The sequence below is a fragment of the Euphorbia lathyris genome, chromosome 5, assembly GCF_963576675.1.
Source record: "Euphorbia lathyris chromosome 5, ddEupLath1.1, whole genome shotgun sequence".
NCBI lineage: Eukaryota > Viridiplantae > Streptophyta > Magnoliopsida > Malpighiales > Euphorbiaceae > Euphorbia > Euphorbia lathyris.
In genome coordinates this window covers 77096223-77112467 of record NC_088914.1, presented here as the reverse complement: position 1 = coordinate 77112467, position 16245 = coordinate 77096223, and the positions used below count along the sequence as shown (strand labels likewise).

General features: G+C 34.6%; 1 protein-coding gene across 1 annotated transcript; it reads left to right on the top strand.

Moving 5' to 3' along the window:
• Positions 1 to 4466: 4466 nt before the first annotated feature.
• On the top strand, positions 4467 to 6351 carry LOC136230757 (tetraketide alpha-pyrone reductase 1). Its single transcript, XM_066019926.1, has 5 exons — positions 4467 to 4781; positions 4879 to 5067; positions 5153 to 5315; positions 5608 to 5800; positions 6061 to 6351. The coding sequence occupies exons 1-5, from the start codon at positions 4494 to 4496 to the stop codon at positions 6197 to 6199; spliced, it is 972 nt and encodes a 323-aa protein (XP_065875998.1). The 5' UTR covers positions 4467 to 4493; the 3' UTR covers positions 6200 to 6351.
• Positions 6352 to 16245: the final 9894 nt, after the last annotated feature.

Here is a 16245-nt window from a genome sequence, read left to right as displayed (position 1 = left end):
TCCATGCTGCTCAACCCAACGAGTTAGCAAAGGAAACTCCTCCTACTCAAGCCAGCTCTGAGTTGCCTCAACCTCCAAATTCTGCTCAACCTCAGACTGACACTGAGCATGTTAATAACTCTGCTGATCAAACTCTTCCTACTCCTACCAAGCAGAAAGAAAACCAGTCAGCACCTGCTGCTGACCTGAATAAAATTGCAGCTGCTGACCAAGCTGGCACTTCCACTTCCGGGCAGCACCAAACACCTCCTCCATCCGGTGCTGACAACATCACGGCCTCTGAGCATAACACTAATGACTCCTACACTTATCTGAATGCTTCTGAGTCTGGAAGAGAAATCATTGACTCAGCTCGAACTCTACTTCAAGATATTCATCAGTCTCACACCGATGTTGCTGGGTCTGTTCCTGCTGAGCCAACCCAGTTATCCTCTGTCACTCAACTTCTGACCGAACTTAAGGGTCTCAAAGAACTGATGAGTGTCATGACATCTTTCATCTCTCAACAGCCCAAGCAAGAGTCTATAGTGAAGCTGGCTGAACTCTAGCTGATGATGGTAAATCACATGAACTCCACCCAAGGTCAACTCAATGCCTTATCAGTTGCGAACTCAACATCTGCAACCTCTGCTGAGGTCAATCACCTTTTCTCCCAGCTCTCCTCTGAGCTGACCGGAGCTCGTGACCTTATCTCCTCTTCTTCTCAATGCTCCATAGAACAGATTGGTGAAGCCATTCGCCTACTCAACTTAAGCAAAGAAGAGATGGACACTGACCAGGTCAAGTCCAATGAGATTCTGCAATGCACTCAATCCACACTTGCGCATGTCCGTCACACAAATGTTCAACGTCAGTCATATGATACTGCGCTGCTCAGGATGTACTATCAATCCTATGCACGGATGACTGAATCAATAACTTGGATCGGGAAATCTTTAGAGTATTTACTCAGTATGCTCAGTGCCAACATAAAAATTCCCGCCTTAAGTATGGACGATGGCGTGGAGGTCTTTAAGGGTCTAACGGAAAGTACGAGTCAAATGCAGCAGTATTCATTGATACTGACTCGTGATGTTCTACAAGGGACTTTCTATGCTCCTCCTCCATCTCGGGATGCTGGCAAAACGGGGGAGAAAGAATAAACAAAGCAAGCTGGAACTCAGCAGAAAACGAGGGAGACAGCCAAGCAGCCAACTGCTAGAACTCAGCAGAAGCCTGGTTCAACTTCTGCTGTCCCGGGCAATCAGAGTCAGCAACAAAGAACAGCCAAGAACAAGGGCAAATCTAACCAAGTTCAAGTCAACATAAAGAAATAGATTAGAAATAGTCTTAGTTTATGACTTGTAACTTTATATCTGGCGTGTTCTATTTTGTTGAGCTGACTATATATATATATATATATGCATCCCTTATCCAAAACTGACTATGTTTATACGATGCTTACTTGTGCTTATATGCTGATCTGTCATACTTAAACAATAAATTAAAACTTGTGAACATAAAGAATATACAAGTAAATCATACTCAGCACAAACTCTGATACCTATATTTGAAACTGAGTAATGACTAAAATTTGACCTTCTTCAGAAACTGACCTTAGACTCATTTTGATTGAATCTTATAAGGTTTAGAAATTGAACTAAGTTAGTGGACTCAAGTCTTAGTTTCACTCCATTAGATCTTAGAAGGTTTAGAGTTGAACTAAGTCAATAGATGCAACCCTTACGGGGGAGTTATCTCAGAAGAATAAAAGGTCATCAATCATGAGGGATGCTCAACAATGAGTTCCTTAATTAAATACTTTTGCCAACATCAAAATGGGGGAGTTTGTTGAAACACCTTTCCATATGATTTTGATTTGACAAAAATTATTTAAGTTAATCCCATGATTAAGACAATTAAATTTAAGTACTTTGATTTAATTGTATTAATGTGTTTGTTCAATGTTGAGTATATTAACTAACGAGAACAGGAACTAAAAGTAAGACATAACAAAGTCAGCATAAGCCACAGAAGCTGAGTGAAATACAAACTCAACATTATAAAAGAACTTCTACAGAATAACGCTTGAAGGCGAAGCCGACCGAAGAAGCTGAGTAGAACGTAACTCAGCCCCGACAAAGGAAATCTCCAAGGCAAAGCCGAACAATCAAGCTGAGTATTCGTCAGGACAGTGTCAATGATCCGTTGACTAAAAGACAAGGCCTGACACAGGTCTGCACTAATTCAGAAGTCTCGGAAATCTGCCTAGAGACCTTTTCGAGACGCATGGATCGCCTGTCATGTGGCAAAAAGACAAACCTAGCGCTAGAAGACGAACCTGGCGCAAGAAAACGAAACTGGCAAGCCTGACGCCTGCTAAATTCAGACGACAGGATTGGCCTGCAATTCTGGAAGCTGACCTATCAATGACGAAAGAAGACCGTTTGAATTCAACGGATATGTCCGAATTCAAATCATTGAAGCTTCAGAATTTGCTATAAAAGGACAAGTTCATCACTTGGATCCTTGGCCGAATTACAAAAAGAGAAAAGACAAGCAAGATCTTCACTAAGTTAAAAGATCCAAAAGAGAAGCTGTCTGATTAGAAAAAGCAAGTTCTTACACCAAATTTCCAATCATTGTGTAAAAGTCTAGAGTGAATTTGTATTCATCTAAAGTGTTCTTCATTCAGTGAGAACAATCTTGTATCAATTGTAAAGGTTAGAAGAGTGAAGCTGAATGCTCGGTTTTAGTACTCAGCGGTAAAGAAAATCTGAGTGTTCGGTTATAGCGCTCAGTAGGGTTGAGTAGACGAATAGAGGACGGTACTCTTGCATACTCAATTGCTTTGTAAACGGTTTGTGCTCTACCTTTAAAGAGTTCAGTAGTGGATTGAAAAAGCCCGGAAGGATTCTGGCGACTGGACGTAGGCGGTGAGGCCGAACCAGGATAAGACTGCTGAGTAATCTCTAACCCTTTCTCTTGATATACATGTATGTATTGCTTGCTTAAATTACTCAGTATATAATTTGTATAAGCTGACGCTGAGTAATCAGAGTGCTGAGTTGGAAGTTGACCTAAAGTGTTATTTCCCAACTCGCAGATTGAAACAGCTTTAGTCGGTGTCTGATTAAAGCTGTCTCACACTTCACTCAACCTTGCTGACCTAAAGCTGAGTTAAATTATCAAACATTTAATTAAGTCAGCGTTATTAAGAGAAAAAGTTATATTAGTTTCTAACCCCCCCCCCTCCCCTTTGGAACTAATCATATTAAATTACACGAGACCAACACACACTAACCCTATAATTAACACGACATGACACGACACCATGGGAGTAGGAGAGGGGTGTACAAGGAGCAGGGACGGAGCCAGCCCAGAGCCCGGGGGGGCCGAAGCCCCCAAGCCATCGGCTCCGCCCTTGAGTGTCGTTATTTTTGTCCCGTGTAGCCCCTCCCAAATATTAGTATATATTTAACCTATGTAGTATTATCTTAAAAGTTTAAAGTGGTTGAGTTGGTTAAAAGTCTTGTTTTTAGGTGAGAGGTATGGGTTCAAACCACACCAAACTCATTTTTTGTTTTATATGAAGTTATTTTTATTATATGAAGTTATTTTTATTATATCTATTTTTTTAAGAATTTATTATCTCTTTTCTATAAAACAAATCAATTTTCTATAAAAAAAAATCAATTTCTTACTTTTAAGATTCAATTAACTTAATTTCTAAATTAAATTCTATGAAAGTTATAAAAAAATTATAGCTAAAAATAAAAAAAAGTGTGAAAATGTTACAATTTTTAACTAACATACCAAAACCATAAAGTTCAAGTGTGCTACAAGATTGAAAAAATTTGTTCAGCCCTAACAGGCTGGACTTCGAAAAATTACTCCCAATAATCGGATTAAAATAGCCCCCCTGGACGTCGATTCCTGGATCCGCCACTGACAATGAGCTCTCCCGCACAGGGCCTCAAATTTAAGGGCTGCAATTTTTTTATTATACAAATCTAAATAAATTATTGTTATTAATTATTATGTGAAAAATTAAGTGAATGTTAATTTATCCAGAAAATTAACGTTCTAAGAGTTTTAAAGGGTCCAATTTTTTTTATTTTTATTATACAATATCTAATTTAATTATTTTATTATATTTATAATGCTAAAAATCAATTTGAAAGTATTTTGGTGTTTCATTTTGTAGAAACGTTATTATTATATGTATGATTTTTTTTAATGAATATGGTCCAAATTTTTTTCATTTAGCAGAGGGCCTCAGAAATGTTTAAGACGGCCCTGCACGACACTAACCAGATAATTTAAACTCTTAATTATGGAATTTGCTATAGAAGGTGAAGGGCAAGATTTATGCAGCTTTATCTACTTGTAACCTTAAACCATCTTCCCATTCATATAGCATGATTCACCTTCCTAATTTCCACCTTCTAAAATTAAGGCCATTGTTATATATATATTTGATACAGAACTTGTTTTGAAATTAAGAAGAGGGCATGGATGAAATAAAAGGAAAAGTTTGTGTGACTGGTGCTTCAGGTTTTCTAGCTTCTTGGCTTATTAAGCGACTTCTCTTATCAGGATACCAAGTTATTGGAACTGTAAGAGATCCAGGAAATGAAGAGAAATTAGGTCATTTATGGAATCTGGAAGGAGCTAATGAGAGACTGGAATTAGTCAAAGCTGATTTAATGGAAATTGGAAGCTTTGATAAAGCAATTTTCGGATGTTCTGGTGTTTTCCATACTGCTTCTCCTGTCATTAAACCTTCATCTGATCCTAAGGCAATTAAACTATACTTCTTACTTAATTCCTCTATTTCTGCTAATTAATATCAATCGGGACTAAAGTTTTGTTATTATTGTTGTTGTTATGGTATAGACTGAAATCTTGGAACCGGCAACAGAGGGAACTTTGAATGTGTTACGTTCTTGTAAGAAGAATCCAAATCTAAAACGGGTGGTTCTGACATCATCCTCATCTACGGTAAGAGCAAGAGAAGATTTTGACTCGAATGTTCCTTTGGATGAATCATCTTGGAGCTCGGTCCAACTCTGTGAAAAGCTGGAGGTAATTCTATCAGTTAAATCGTGTCATGTTATTTATATGTTTTATTATCATATGTTAATAATCATGTCGTATGATTTTGAATTAGATATGGTACGTATTATCGAAAACGCTAGCAGAGAAAGCCGCATGGGAATACTGCAACAAAAATGGTATTGATTTAATAACTGTTCTGCCTGCATTCGTGATTGGGCCTAGTCTGCCACCTCAGCTGTGTTCTACTGCTTCTGATGTGCTTGCCTTGTTCAAAGGTATGAGAAATAATTAGAAGCACTCAGTTCTTCATTTTCATGTCAAATATAGAATTTTCTATATATATTTTGTCATGTGTAACATGGACTCACACATATTATAAGAGGATCTACTATTTTAATTATTAAGTGGGGTCATAATACACGTATTCAAATTTGAATTGGGATCCTTCAAATGAATGGAAGATCCAATGTTTAATATAAGAACTCGATATGGTATCTTCATTTCATTAAATATAATTATGATGTGGCAAATGAATAATGACATGGAAAATGAATTAATTTAAAACAGGTGAAACGGAGAAATTCACGTGGCATGGAAGAATGGGGTATGTGCACATTGATGATGTGGCAGCTTGCCATATCATGGTTTATGAGCAGGAAAATGCAAATGGGCGATATCTATGTAGCTCAAGTGTACTTGATAATGATGAATTAGTATCCATTTTATCTGCTCGATATCCGTCTCTACCAATTCCAAAAAGGTACCTATCAATACATTTATTAAATACAAGTGATTATTTCCTATTTTGAAATATATTTTAGAGTGATCGATCGGGAGCAATAATGGTCCATCGATGATATTACGTAATCTCAAATGCTGATGTGATATCATTTGAGTGTAATGATTACTAGTGTTCTCAAATCCACACTAGATTTTTCGTTTAAACTTTGTTTACATTATCAATTGGCAATTGGCAATTGATATCGATATTGATATTTTTGTTCTCTATAATTGATTCAGATTTGAGCAACTAGACAGGCCATATTATGATTTCAACACAACCAAGTTGAAGAGCTTAGGATTGAAGTTCAAGTCTATCGAGAATATGTTCGATGATTGTGTTGCTTCACTCGTAGAACAAGGCTATCTCCAAATATGACTATACAAAACAAACTATTGGGCCTTTAAGCCCATTTATTTTCCATTCTTATATAAGACAATTGGGCCCTTAGCCCACTTATACTTCAACTTATCCTGCCACCCTGTTTTGGGCTTTGTAATTGCATTTTTATATAATTTTAGATCTCTTTTCTTTCCAAAATTTCCAAATTTCGTTTTTTAAAATTTTCCATTCTAAATACAAATAAGGTTGTCAACAGGATAGAGATTTTGCTCGGGATGCGAAAAATATTTCCACGGTGATCCTCAATTTGTGTGCATTCTCGAGGGGCAGGAATACAGAGCGATTTTTCTCTAATTCATATACGAAAAATTTCTGAAATATTAAAAAACTGTCATTAAAATGTGTCCTTAATTATAAAAGTAATGTATTTTTTTATTATAACCTAAAAGAACCTTAGAAACAATTAAAAGAGAATCTACGTTGACATTACACAAAACTAGTGAATTTATATATATATTAAGGTTAATCCTTTAGAAAGAATATATTAATAGTAATAGTAATGATAGACAATAAAGGAGAACATCTTTTGCAGTGACACCAACTAACTAAAAACTTAATTAAAAAAATATATAATCAAGAGTGGCCGGTGATTGGGAAGAATTTAGTTGGAGAAATAAAGATATTAATTATTTTTTTTAAATTAATATAGTTTTGGGCAGAAGAGCCAAAAACAAATAAATATATAGAGGAGAGAATTAAAAAAATAAATAAAAAAAGATTGTCGTATATGAAAAAATAAAATACATCTCACTTTGCGCTACGGACAAGAACATATGAAAGAATTGGAACAATATTGTGCAATAGATCCGCGTCTTCTTCCGCCCAAGATCTAATCCAACCAACCCACCTACCTTTTTTATTGTCTTTTTCCCCTTTTCTTTCTTTTTTTTTTATTTTTTTATTTTTAAATAATATATATTTTTATTTTGTTTATTTTATTTTTATACATATACATAGTATATATACACAATGTCATTTGACCAATCTGCATTTACTGTTCCACCTCCCTAAAATTATTGCACCTCAATTAAATTGCTTCTACACAAGAAATTCACAATATAGCAATGTTGTTAGAACCGGACCGGACCGGCCGGACCGGGAACTGGATTGCTGTTCGGTTTGGATGAGTGTGGGTTTATGAATTTACAACAACTCGTCTGAAACCTGCATCAACTTGGGAATCGGCGGTCGGACCGGGAACCAAATTGAATCCGGGTTTTTAATTATACTCTGGTCTCTACTTTAATACTTCTGCTCTCTTTGTATCATTTTTATGAATTTGTTTTGATGTAAACATAGATTTTTTTATTTTTATGGTTTTATTTCCATATCTACTAAATTTAATTAATTTATGCTCTATTATTTACTTTATTTTATATCTAAATTAATTGAAAGAAATCAAACTTTGGTCAGATTTGATTTTTTTGTTATTGCTGTTGAAGTGCAACACATTATATAATGATTTTTTTTGCTAAAGTTTTTAAATTATTTTTTATATAATTAATATATATTATTTATTTATTTAATTATTTATTACGTCATTCGGTCCGATCAATCTAAATTATTTGGTTGAACCAAGTGACCTCTGATCCAATTATAAATCCGGTTTGATGTCTAGTCCAGTTCTGAAAACATTGCAATATAGCTTCTACTTCGGGAAATAAAAAGAAAACAAAAACCTACATAATAAGTATCCACAAATATTAAGATTTTTTTTAGGGTAATTAATTTATTAGTCCCTATATTTTAATAAAACACACTGTTTAGTCTCTGTATTTTCAAAAACACATGGTAAGGTCCCTAACTTTTTTCTCAATGAACTGTTTAGTCCTTCCGTCTATTTGTTAGATTTTTTTACCGTTTATGAATTCAGAAATGACTGAACTACCCTTTACTATTTACCTTCAAATTTCAGAAGAAGAAATCCAATTTAGAAGAAGAAACTATTTGTATGGAGAACAAGAAAAAGAACAGACCCAATGCTTACGAATTTGAACGATTAAGAAGAAAATCAAAAAGAAGAATACTCAAAGTTGATTTCAGATGCAGTAGAGTTTAAAGGAAAGGAAAATAAAAGAAAAGAAGAACGCAAATCCAAATTGACTAACAGAATCTTCATGAGAGTCTAACGGCAGTGACTAAACAGTTCACCGAAAAAAACGTTCGGGACTAAACAGTTCATCGAGAAAAAGGTTAGGGACTTTACTATGTGTTTTTGAAAATACAGGGGCTAAACAGTGTGTTTTGTCAAAATATAGGGACTAATAAATTAATTATCATTTTTTTATAATAGTATATACTATTTATAAATAATATGAAAATTAAAAAGAATAAAATCTTTCGCGCTTTGTACAAACTACAACTAATACAATATCCTAAAAAGAAAGAAAAAAGATTAACAGAATAATAAAAACTTTTGTACAATTACACAAAAAAAATATAATTTCCACACGCATCCCTGTAATCTTAAATACTAATAAGATTGGATATCTAATAATTATAAGAACACACGCATGAGGATTTAGAATGTTAATTAAGTATTCTATGAAAAAATAAAAAATAATTATGGGATCAACCGTATCTACAATTGCACGCACACTTATTTTATTTTTTTCCCAAATCCAATTCGATTGTACTTAAGATTCCAAATCACCTATTTATATATGATAAACTTTTTTTTTTTTTCTGTAGTATAACAAAATTAATTTAAGAGTTGCGACAGATTTGGTTTTCTAAATGTTGGGCTTCTCCAGGAAAATTGGGGAAATCGAACTTGTGAAAGTCAGTCATTCCAATTTATTAGCATGTTGCAAGTGGATTGAAATTAGAGTAAATAATAAGTATGGTCTGAAGGATTATTATAGTTTTGAATTGGTCTATTCAAAGGATTTATGTAATGAGCTTGCAAGGTAAGGTTAGTATTTTGTATTAATCCAAACATTTAATGTCATAAAACCTTTAACTATTTGGTCCCATTTTAAGAGATAAGATTCATTAGACATCTTATTTGTTACCATCACCTTCTAGAATTTTCTATGTTACCAAAACAAAATTCTAGAATTTTCTTCATCCTTATTACTAGCATTTTCTAGCCATATCCTTTTGGAGATAATGTTTATCTTTTTTTTTAAAATCTAAACATAAATAAGGGCAATTTTGAGATGGTATTAATTAAAGGGGGCTGAAAAATGAGAATGACCACATATTCTAATGTTTTGGATATTTAGGTTTATGACTAAAAACCAATCAAGAAAAAAATCTCGTAATTTAGGAGAGATTAGTTGATTAAAAATCAAATGGATCGGAACTTGTACACTGAACCTATAGGAAGGTCGAACTCTAATCCTGCATGATGTGTTGTTCAATCTAAAGATTCGAAGAAATCTCATATATGTTACTGTCTTAATGAAGTTATGTTTTAATTTATATTCTAGAGGTAATTTTTTAAGGTTATGTTTATATTTTATGGTTTTGGTTTTATATCCAATGGTTTAACTGTTCTCGACATTGATCTAGAAGGTAATAGTAATTTTTCTTTACATCTTACTTCTTCTTTTATATATGATAAGGATGTTTTGTTATGACATGCTAGATTGAATCATATATGACATGATCGGATAAGTCGCTTTGCGAAAGAAGGTTTATTAGGTAATTTAGATAAAGTATAATTGCCTCCATGTCACTCATGCCATAAAGGAAAAATGTTTAGAAAACTGTTTGGAAAAGCCATCAGAACTTAATATCCTTTACAATTACTCCATTCTGATGTATGTGGTCCAATGAACATAAGGGCTAGACATATCGCCTACTATTTCATCACCTTTATCGATGACTATATCTATATAATTTCTGATAAATCAAAAGTTTTGAGTTGTTTCAAGAAGTTCATAAAACTTGTTGAAAACTAGTAAGATATAAAGATAAAAGCTTTGAGAACTGATCGAGGTCGGGAATACCTTTCAGATGAATTCCAAGCTTTATATGATGAAAAAATATTGAACATCAGTTGGCAATACTGTGTACTCTACAACAAAATGACGTTGCTGAAAGAATAAACTAAACTCTTCTTGACACTTTTAGGTCAATGATGGATGCATCAAATTTACCAATTTCGTATTAGGGTGATGCTTTGCTCACAGCAGCTTATGTCCTAAACTGAGTATCCTCGAAATGTGTAGCTACTACTCCATATGAATTATGGACAGGTCGTAAACCTGATTAAGTGAACTTGAATTATGGGATTGCACCATTTTCACGCACGACACCTCGAGAAAGTTTGAGAAACTTGGACCGAGAGGTAGAAAGAGTATCTTTGTAAGATATCATGAACTACCTAAGGGATATGTTCTAGTGGGAGAAACAGAAGACGGTAGAATTATAGAGTTTGAATCACATGATGTTGCCTTCTTGGAACCTGAATTTCTAAAGTTGGGAGACATAGACCAGAATCTCACTTTATTTTAGGAACTAGAATCTAACGGATATCTCCATTCGAGTAGGAGAAATTTAGAGGAAAAATAAGAGAATGTTCAAAATCCTCTGAACATTTCGAATGACCTAGATCTGGCCTCAAAAGGGAGTATTTTTTTTTATCTTTTGAAGATATGGAACTTGGTCCTAGTGGGAGCATTCTAAACTATGACGAATATCATAAATTTGTCTATCAGGATGCGGAACCACCACGTTGTACTAAAAGACCAAAAGTTGAACGCTGGAGATTCAATATCGAATGCACAACTCCTTTAGTATCCCTTAGGATATGAGACGGATCCTAAGAACATCAAATAAGCATTATCATGTCCTGAAAATAATAAATGGATGTGCGCAATGGATGAACTCGCTTGAACCATTACGCAAAAAAGAAGAGATGGACAGAAAGTGAAAATGAAAAAGAACTTAGTTAGTCAGTAGAAACAACAGGTTTCTGAGGGAAAATTAGGCAATTTATAAGTGAAAAGACCAAAATCTAAAAAACGGACGAAAATGAGGAATATGGAAAGCAGCAAAAAGAAAGAGTGAAGAATGTTGCGAAAATGAGTAAGAAAGATTGATAAAACGTTTGAAAGGGAAAGTGAAATGACTCTTATGCAAGTGGAAAGACGCCCAACATTAAGGGAAACATCCTCATAAATAAACCACAAAAACACAAGATTCTAAACCAAGTAACAAACGGACACGTCAGCACAAACAAAAGGCCTAAAGCAGGTGGAATTATTATGACGCAGGAGGCATAAGTTAAAAGATAAATTATGAAAAGGTCCTCTTTTGAAGCAACTTTTACAAAAATAAATCTTGAAAGAATGTCTAAAAACTAAGAAGTGGGGGATGTTGAGCGATTTCCACAAGTGCACGGTATACGCTTGTAGTAATAAAAGATATCGATCCCACAGGGAATGTTTTTTTAACAAAACTTATTTACAATCGGTTAAATTTACTTTAAGGTTTATACTATGGAAAAATCGCTTAATCGGTTTTGGTTTTGAAATTGCTAGAATGAGAATTAGATTAGATTATGAAAATGTTAGAAAATACTCTGATTTAAGAATGAATTTGCAAGATAGGAACTTTTAGTACTTTTTAGAAAAGTAAACGAATGTATTCGTTTGCATTAAGCAAAGAAAACAACTTTAAACTTTGTACGAATTATAAAGATGAAATAAATGACGGAACCTCTAATTAATTGGCTTTGAACATGACAAAACCCTTTCGGGATAGTTGTCCTTAATCAAATTAAAACTCTTTCGAGATAATAATTTGCCTAAGTGTTCAACAAAGTTTCCTTGTAAAGATTTTGGATTAAATACGTTTTAATGAAAACACCAGCAGTCACTTTAGTGGATTGGTTACCATAAGTGCTGCATAAAAATCTATCGAATAGAACGGACTTTATTAGATGAAATATAAAATGATACAAGGTTACAGAGAACATGGAGCATGGAAACATTCGACGGCTTGCAAGTGAACGGGTTGATCAATCCTTTCCTTGGGTTTCGTTAGAGTTTGTCAGGCTCAGGGGCGGATCCTCTACTCAATCTTCTCATTGAATCTTCGTAATAGAGACTGGGTCGGTCTACTACCAAAATGAAAACTAAACTGGAACAATGACTAAACGCTACTAAACTTGTTATTATTGAATAAACAATGTGTGTACAAATTATTGCTTTTTACAGGATCGAAATCTAACTTCTGAATCACTTGATTCGGAATTTCTGCATAAATTCTACACTAATCTCTTTTTTCTACATATCTTCAACTCTCCATCAACTCTTTATTTATAGATGTCGAAGAGTCTTGATTGAAGTGTCGTGTCCATTGTGAAGGATCGTGTCCATTGCGAAGGATCGTGTCCATTGCAAAAGGACGTCTTTATTCACCCGAACGATCGCGTTTCGTCGAAAACGAAAGTGTGTAACTAGGCTTCTAAAATCTCCTGCTCGTACCGAGAATCTTAAATTCTCTACCGAGAATGGAGGAGCATCAATTGGTCTTTAAACGAAGGAAGGAAAAGCTGGGGAATGCGTGTCGCGACCGTGAATCTGGGGGCCGCGGTCGCGGCACGGAACGTTTTTCGGTTTTTCAGCTTTCGTTCGCGTCCTCGATTTGGCGTTATTAATTTCTGTCGTCTTCGACTCCTTTTGTAGGGTTTTTCTTCTGTTTTCGAGCTCTTTTCGTTCCTATTTGGATCTTACCAAATATTTATGTACCTTACAAGAAAGAAACATATTCGAGAGTAAAAGCTTCCTAAACAGTTATAAATAGCATAAATTCGTAGCAATATTGATGTAATTAATGATGATATTTTAGGTATATTTTGGGCTTAACAAATCTCCACACTTAATCTTTTGCTAGTCCCGAGCAAAATTTCTCTGAATTTATTCTCTAACTAATCTCTTTATAAAAATAAAACATATATCTCTGTATTACCTTTTAAATTAGTTAAGCCGAAAAGACTTACTTCGCATGGCAAATTTATACGCAAAACATCAAACTAACTTAGTATAAATATACGATATATCATTCGTCTTGTATTTCCAATTTTGAATTGAAGCATTCGGGACGATATAAGCACGCATGTTATTGAGTCTTTCGTCTCAAGGCATTTCAAAGCACAAAATTTCCTTTCCCAAACCTAAACTAATATGTAAGATATATTAAATGAATAAGTACTTTATTATAATTTATTTGCTTAGTTACGCCCGAGATAAGGGTGGTGTTGATCGTAACTTTATACGTATTTTATTGCTTGGTGTTTGCTTAAGAGGTACCGACCATGCCATGGGTGGACGCAATCGTTACTTTAAACTTATACACGCTTATAATTTTTGCTTTAAACGTTCCTTCCATACCTCGATTGTGATAAGGGTGGTCGCAACCGTGGCCAAAAGTAAACGGTACTTAATTTTCTTCCCTTTCATACCTCGATTGTGATAAGGTTGGTCTCAATCGTGGCCAAAAGTTAAGAATTCAATTAATTGATTAATTAATATGAATTATAAAATTGAATTGTAAATTGGAAAAAAGAAAGATAGCACATTCATCCTATATTGACTTAAAATTCAACATGTATTATGGCTAAAGTTTCCTTAAAAACTTCAATTGGTGTTAATGTAAGACGAAATCAAACCGAGCTAAAATTGTTAGTTCAATTTAATGCCTATAAACCTAATTGAAAACTTAAAATAAGATTTATTGTATCATGAATTGCAAGATATAAAATAGAGATTGAAAATAATGAATTTATTAACTTAAATACATTCACTCGAGACAATTTTACTTAAAATCGTATTGGAGATTTGAAAAATATTACCCGTATAGAAATATTATTTCTAACGATAATGATAACCTAAACAAATAATCATATTAACTTATGGTTAATTTATAGATATATAAAAATGTGTTGCAATATATTAGTGTTGCATTTGCATAAAAATTAATATTCGTTGCATTTTTTTTTTCGTTTTGCAAAATAATATCTTCGTTGCATTTATTCGTATTCGTATAGAAATTGATATATGTATATCTCCTCCCACACTTAAATTGGACCATGTCCTCATTGGTGCAAAAATAATGGAGAAAACATAAAAAATAAATACGAAATAAGGCATACGAAACGAAGATGGAAATAGTAGGAAATTAAACATTCAACATAAAATTAAAAAGAAAATGTACCAAATATAGGAAAAAATAAAATTGTACCAAAATATAACAAGATAAAAATGAAATGAAATGAAAACAACCTATGCTTGAGGTGGGGAATCCGGAGGTGTAGGTGAAGTCTCCACATTTCGGCGTCGGAAAAAGGAAAGCATCCGATGTCGAGTCGATCTATGCTCACGCCTCAAAAGGTTGAGGTTGTCATTCATCACCATATTGTTTTCCACCAAATCATCAATTCGCAAGTTCATTTGACGATTGTTGGAATTGATTTGGTTCAAAATCCTCCGCAAATCCACCGGATCATCCGCTTGAGGTGCTTGGGGTTGTGGTTGAGCTTGGAGTTCATCTTCTTCTCCTACCACCTCTCCACCGCCTTCGGTACCTGCAAATTGAGAACTTGAAGCGCCACCACCCATAGTGCCACGAAGGTGGGCAATACGGGAGGCATACGAAATAAAGACGGGGGGACCTTGTGGTAGCAATAAATGAGCTCGCTCAAGAGCTGAGATATCCAAAAGTGGAACATACCCACGGTAGGTGGACATGTCAAAATCAGCCAATTCACCCCGTGCTCCCAACACAATAGCGGTGATAAAATTACAAAGAGGGATCTGAATGGTAGTAGCCCTCGAAGCACGGAACAAATTATCGAACAACATACCAATGCTATCAATCCTCAAACTTTTAAACAAGCTATCCAAAACATATAAATCCCGAACTTGAACCTTTGAACTCTCAACACGCCCAAACAAGGAGAAACTCAAAAATTTGTGAATGAAGAACACACAATTGTCCTTAATCAACTTGCTTGAAGTGTTCTTGGAATTAAAATAGTCTTGGTCCGAAAGAGTTTGCCAAACCGCATCATTATCAAAATCTTTAGGCTTATCATAAAAATTAGAGGTAGGGAAACCAAACATATTTCCCATTGCATCATAATCAATGGTGTATGTGATACCATTATTCCTAAAAGAGATTGAGGTTTTCTTCTTATTCATGGTCAAGGTGACCAAAAATTCCACCACATATTCATTAATACGAGGAAAACGCATATTAACGAATTCTTGCCAACCCAACGCCTCAATAAAAGCATCAATTCGAGTAGAGAAATTCAACGTTCTTACCGAATGGAAGTCTAAGAAGTGCATATCCACAAATTGGCGGTCGGCTTGTGAAAAATGTTTGAAACGAGCGGCTTCTTCCTCCGAAGCGATGTCAAAATAAGCTCCACATTGAACCCGAAGGCGATTAGCTTCCGTAACATCGGGCTTGTTACCAACACGCTTAGTCCTAACCATGGTGATGGTGTTTAGTGTTGTTAGGGTTTGAGAAGAAGAAGAAGAAGGAATTGAGAGAAAGAGTAAAGCTTGAAGATGAGTTTGGGGGTTTGAATATGGAAGTGATTGAATAGAAAAGAGGATAGAAATTGGAGTGAATAAATTGGGAAGAGTAAAAGTAGATTTTTTGGGGAAGAGTTTGGAGTAAGGGATTGGGTAAAAATAGAGGTGATGTGAGGTTTGTATAAGAGGTAGGGTTATATAGGGTGATTAGGTGAATGTATAGGTAGAATAGGAATAGGAATAGGCAAAAATTTTGGCAAAATCGGAATCAATAGGGCATAAATCACGTGTGTCGCGACCGCGAATAGCAAAGCCGCGGCACGCGATTTTCAGAGAATTTTTCTCCTGAAATTCGTCCAAGTTTGCTGCTCATACCGAGAATTATTAATTCTCGGTAGAGAATTGGGCAAAATGGCCTATTTGGGTGCCTTTTGACATGGTTTGTGCAATTTTGTGGATGATTTGGTTCCTGAACTTAATATAAAGTGTCCCTGCACTTAAAAACTAAAATAAATGACATTAATT

What these genes read in the sequence shown, in the direction of transcription:
- LOC136230757 (XM_066019926.1), top strand. Translation starts at nt 4,494, where the DNA reads ATGGATGAAATAAAAGGAAAAGTTTGTGTGACTGGTGCTTCAGGTTTT. An exon ending in AACTCTGTGAAAAGCTGGAG is followed by an intron (nt 5,068 to 5,152) that starts GTAATTCTATCA and finishes ATTTTGAATTAG; the next exon opens with ATATGGTACGTATTATCGAA. An exon ending in TCTCTACCAATTCCAAAAAG is followed by an intron (nt 5,801 to 6,060) that starts GTACCTATCAAT and finishes TAATTGATTCAG; the next exon opens with ATTTGAGCAACTAGACAGGC.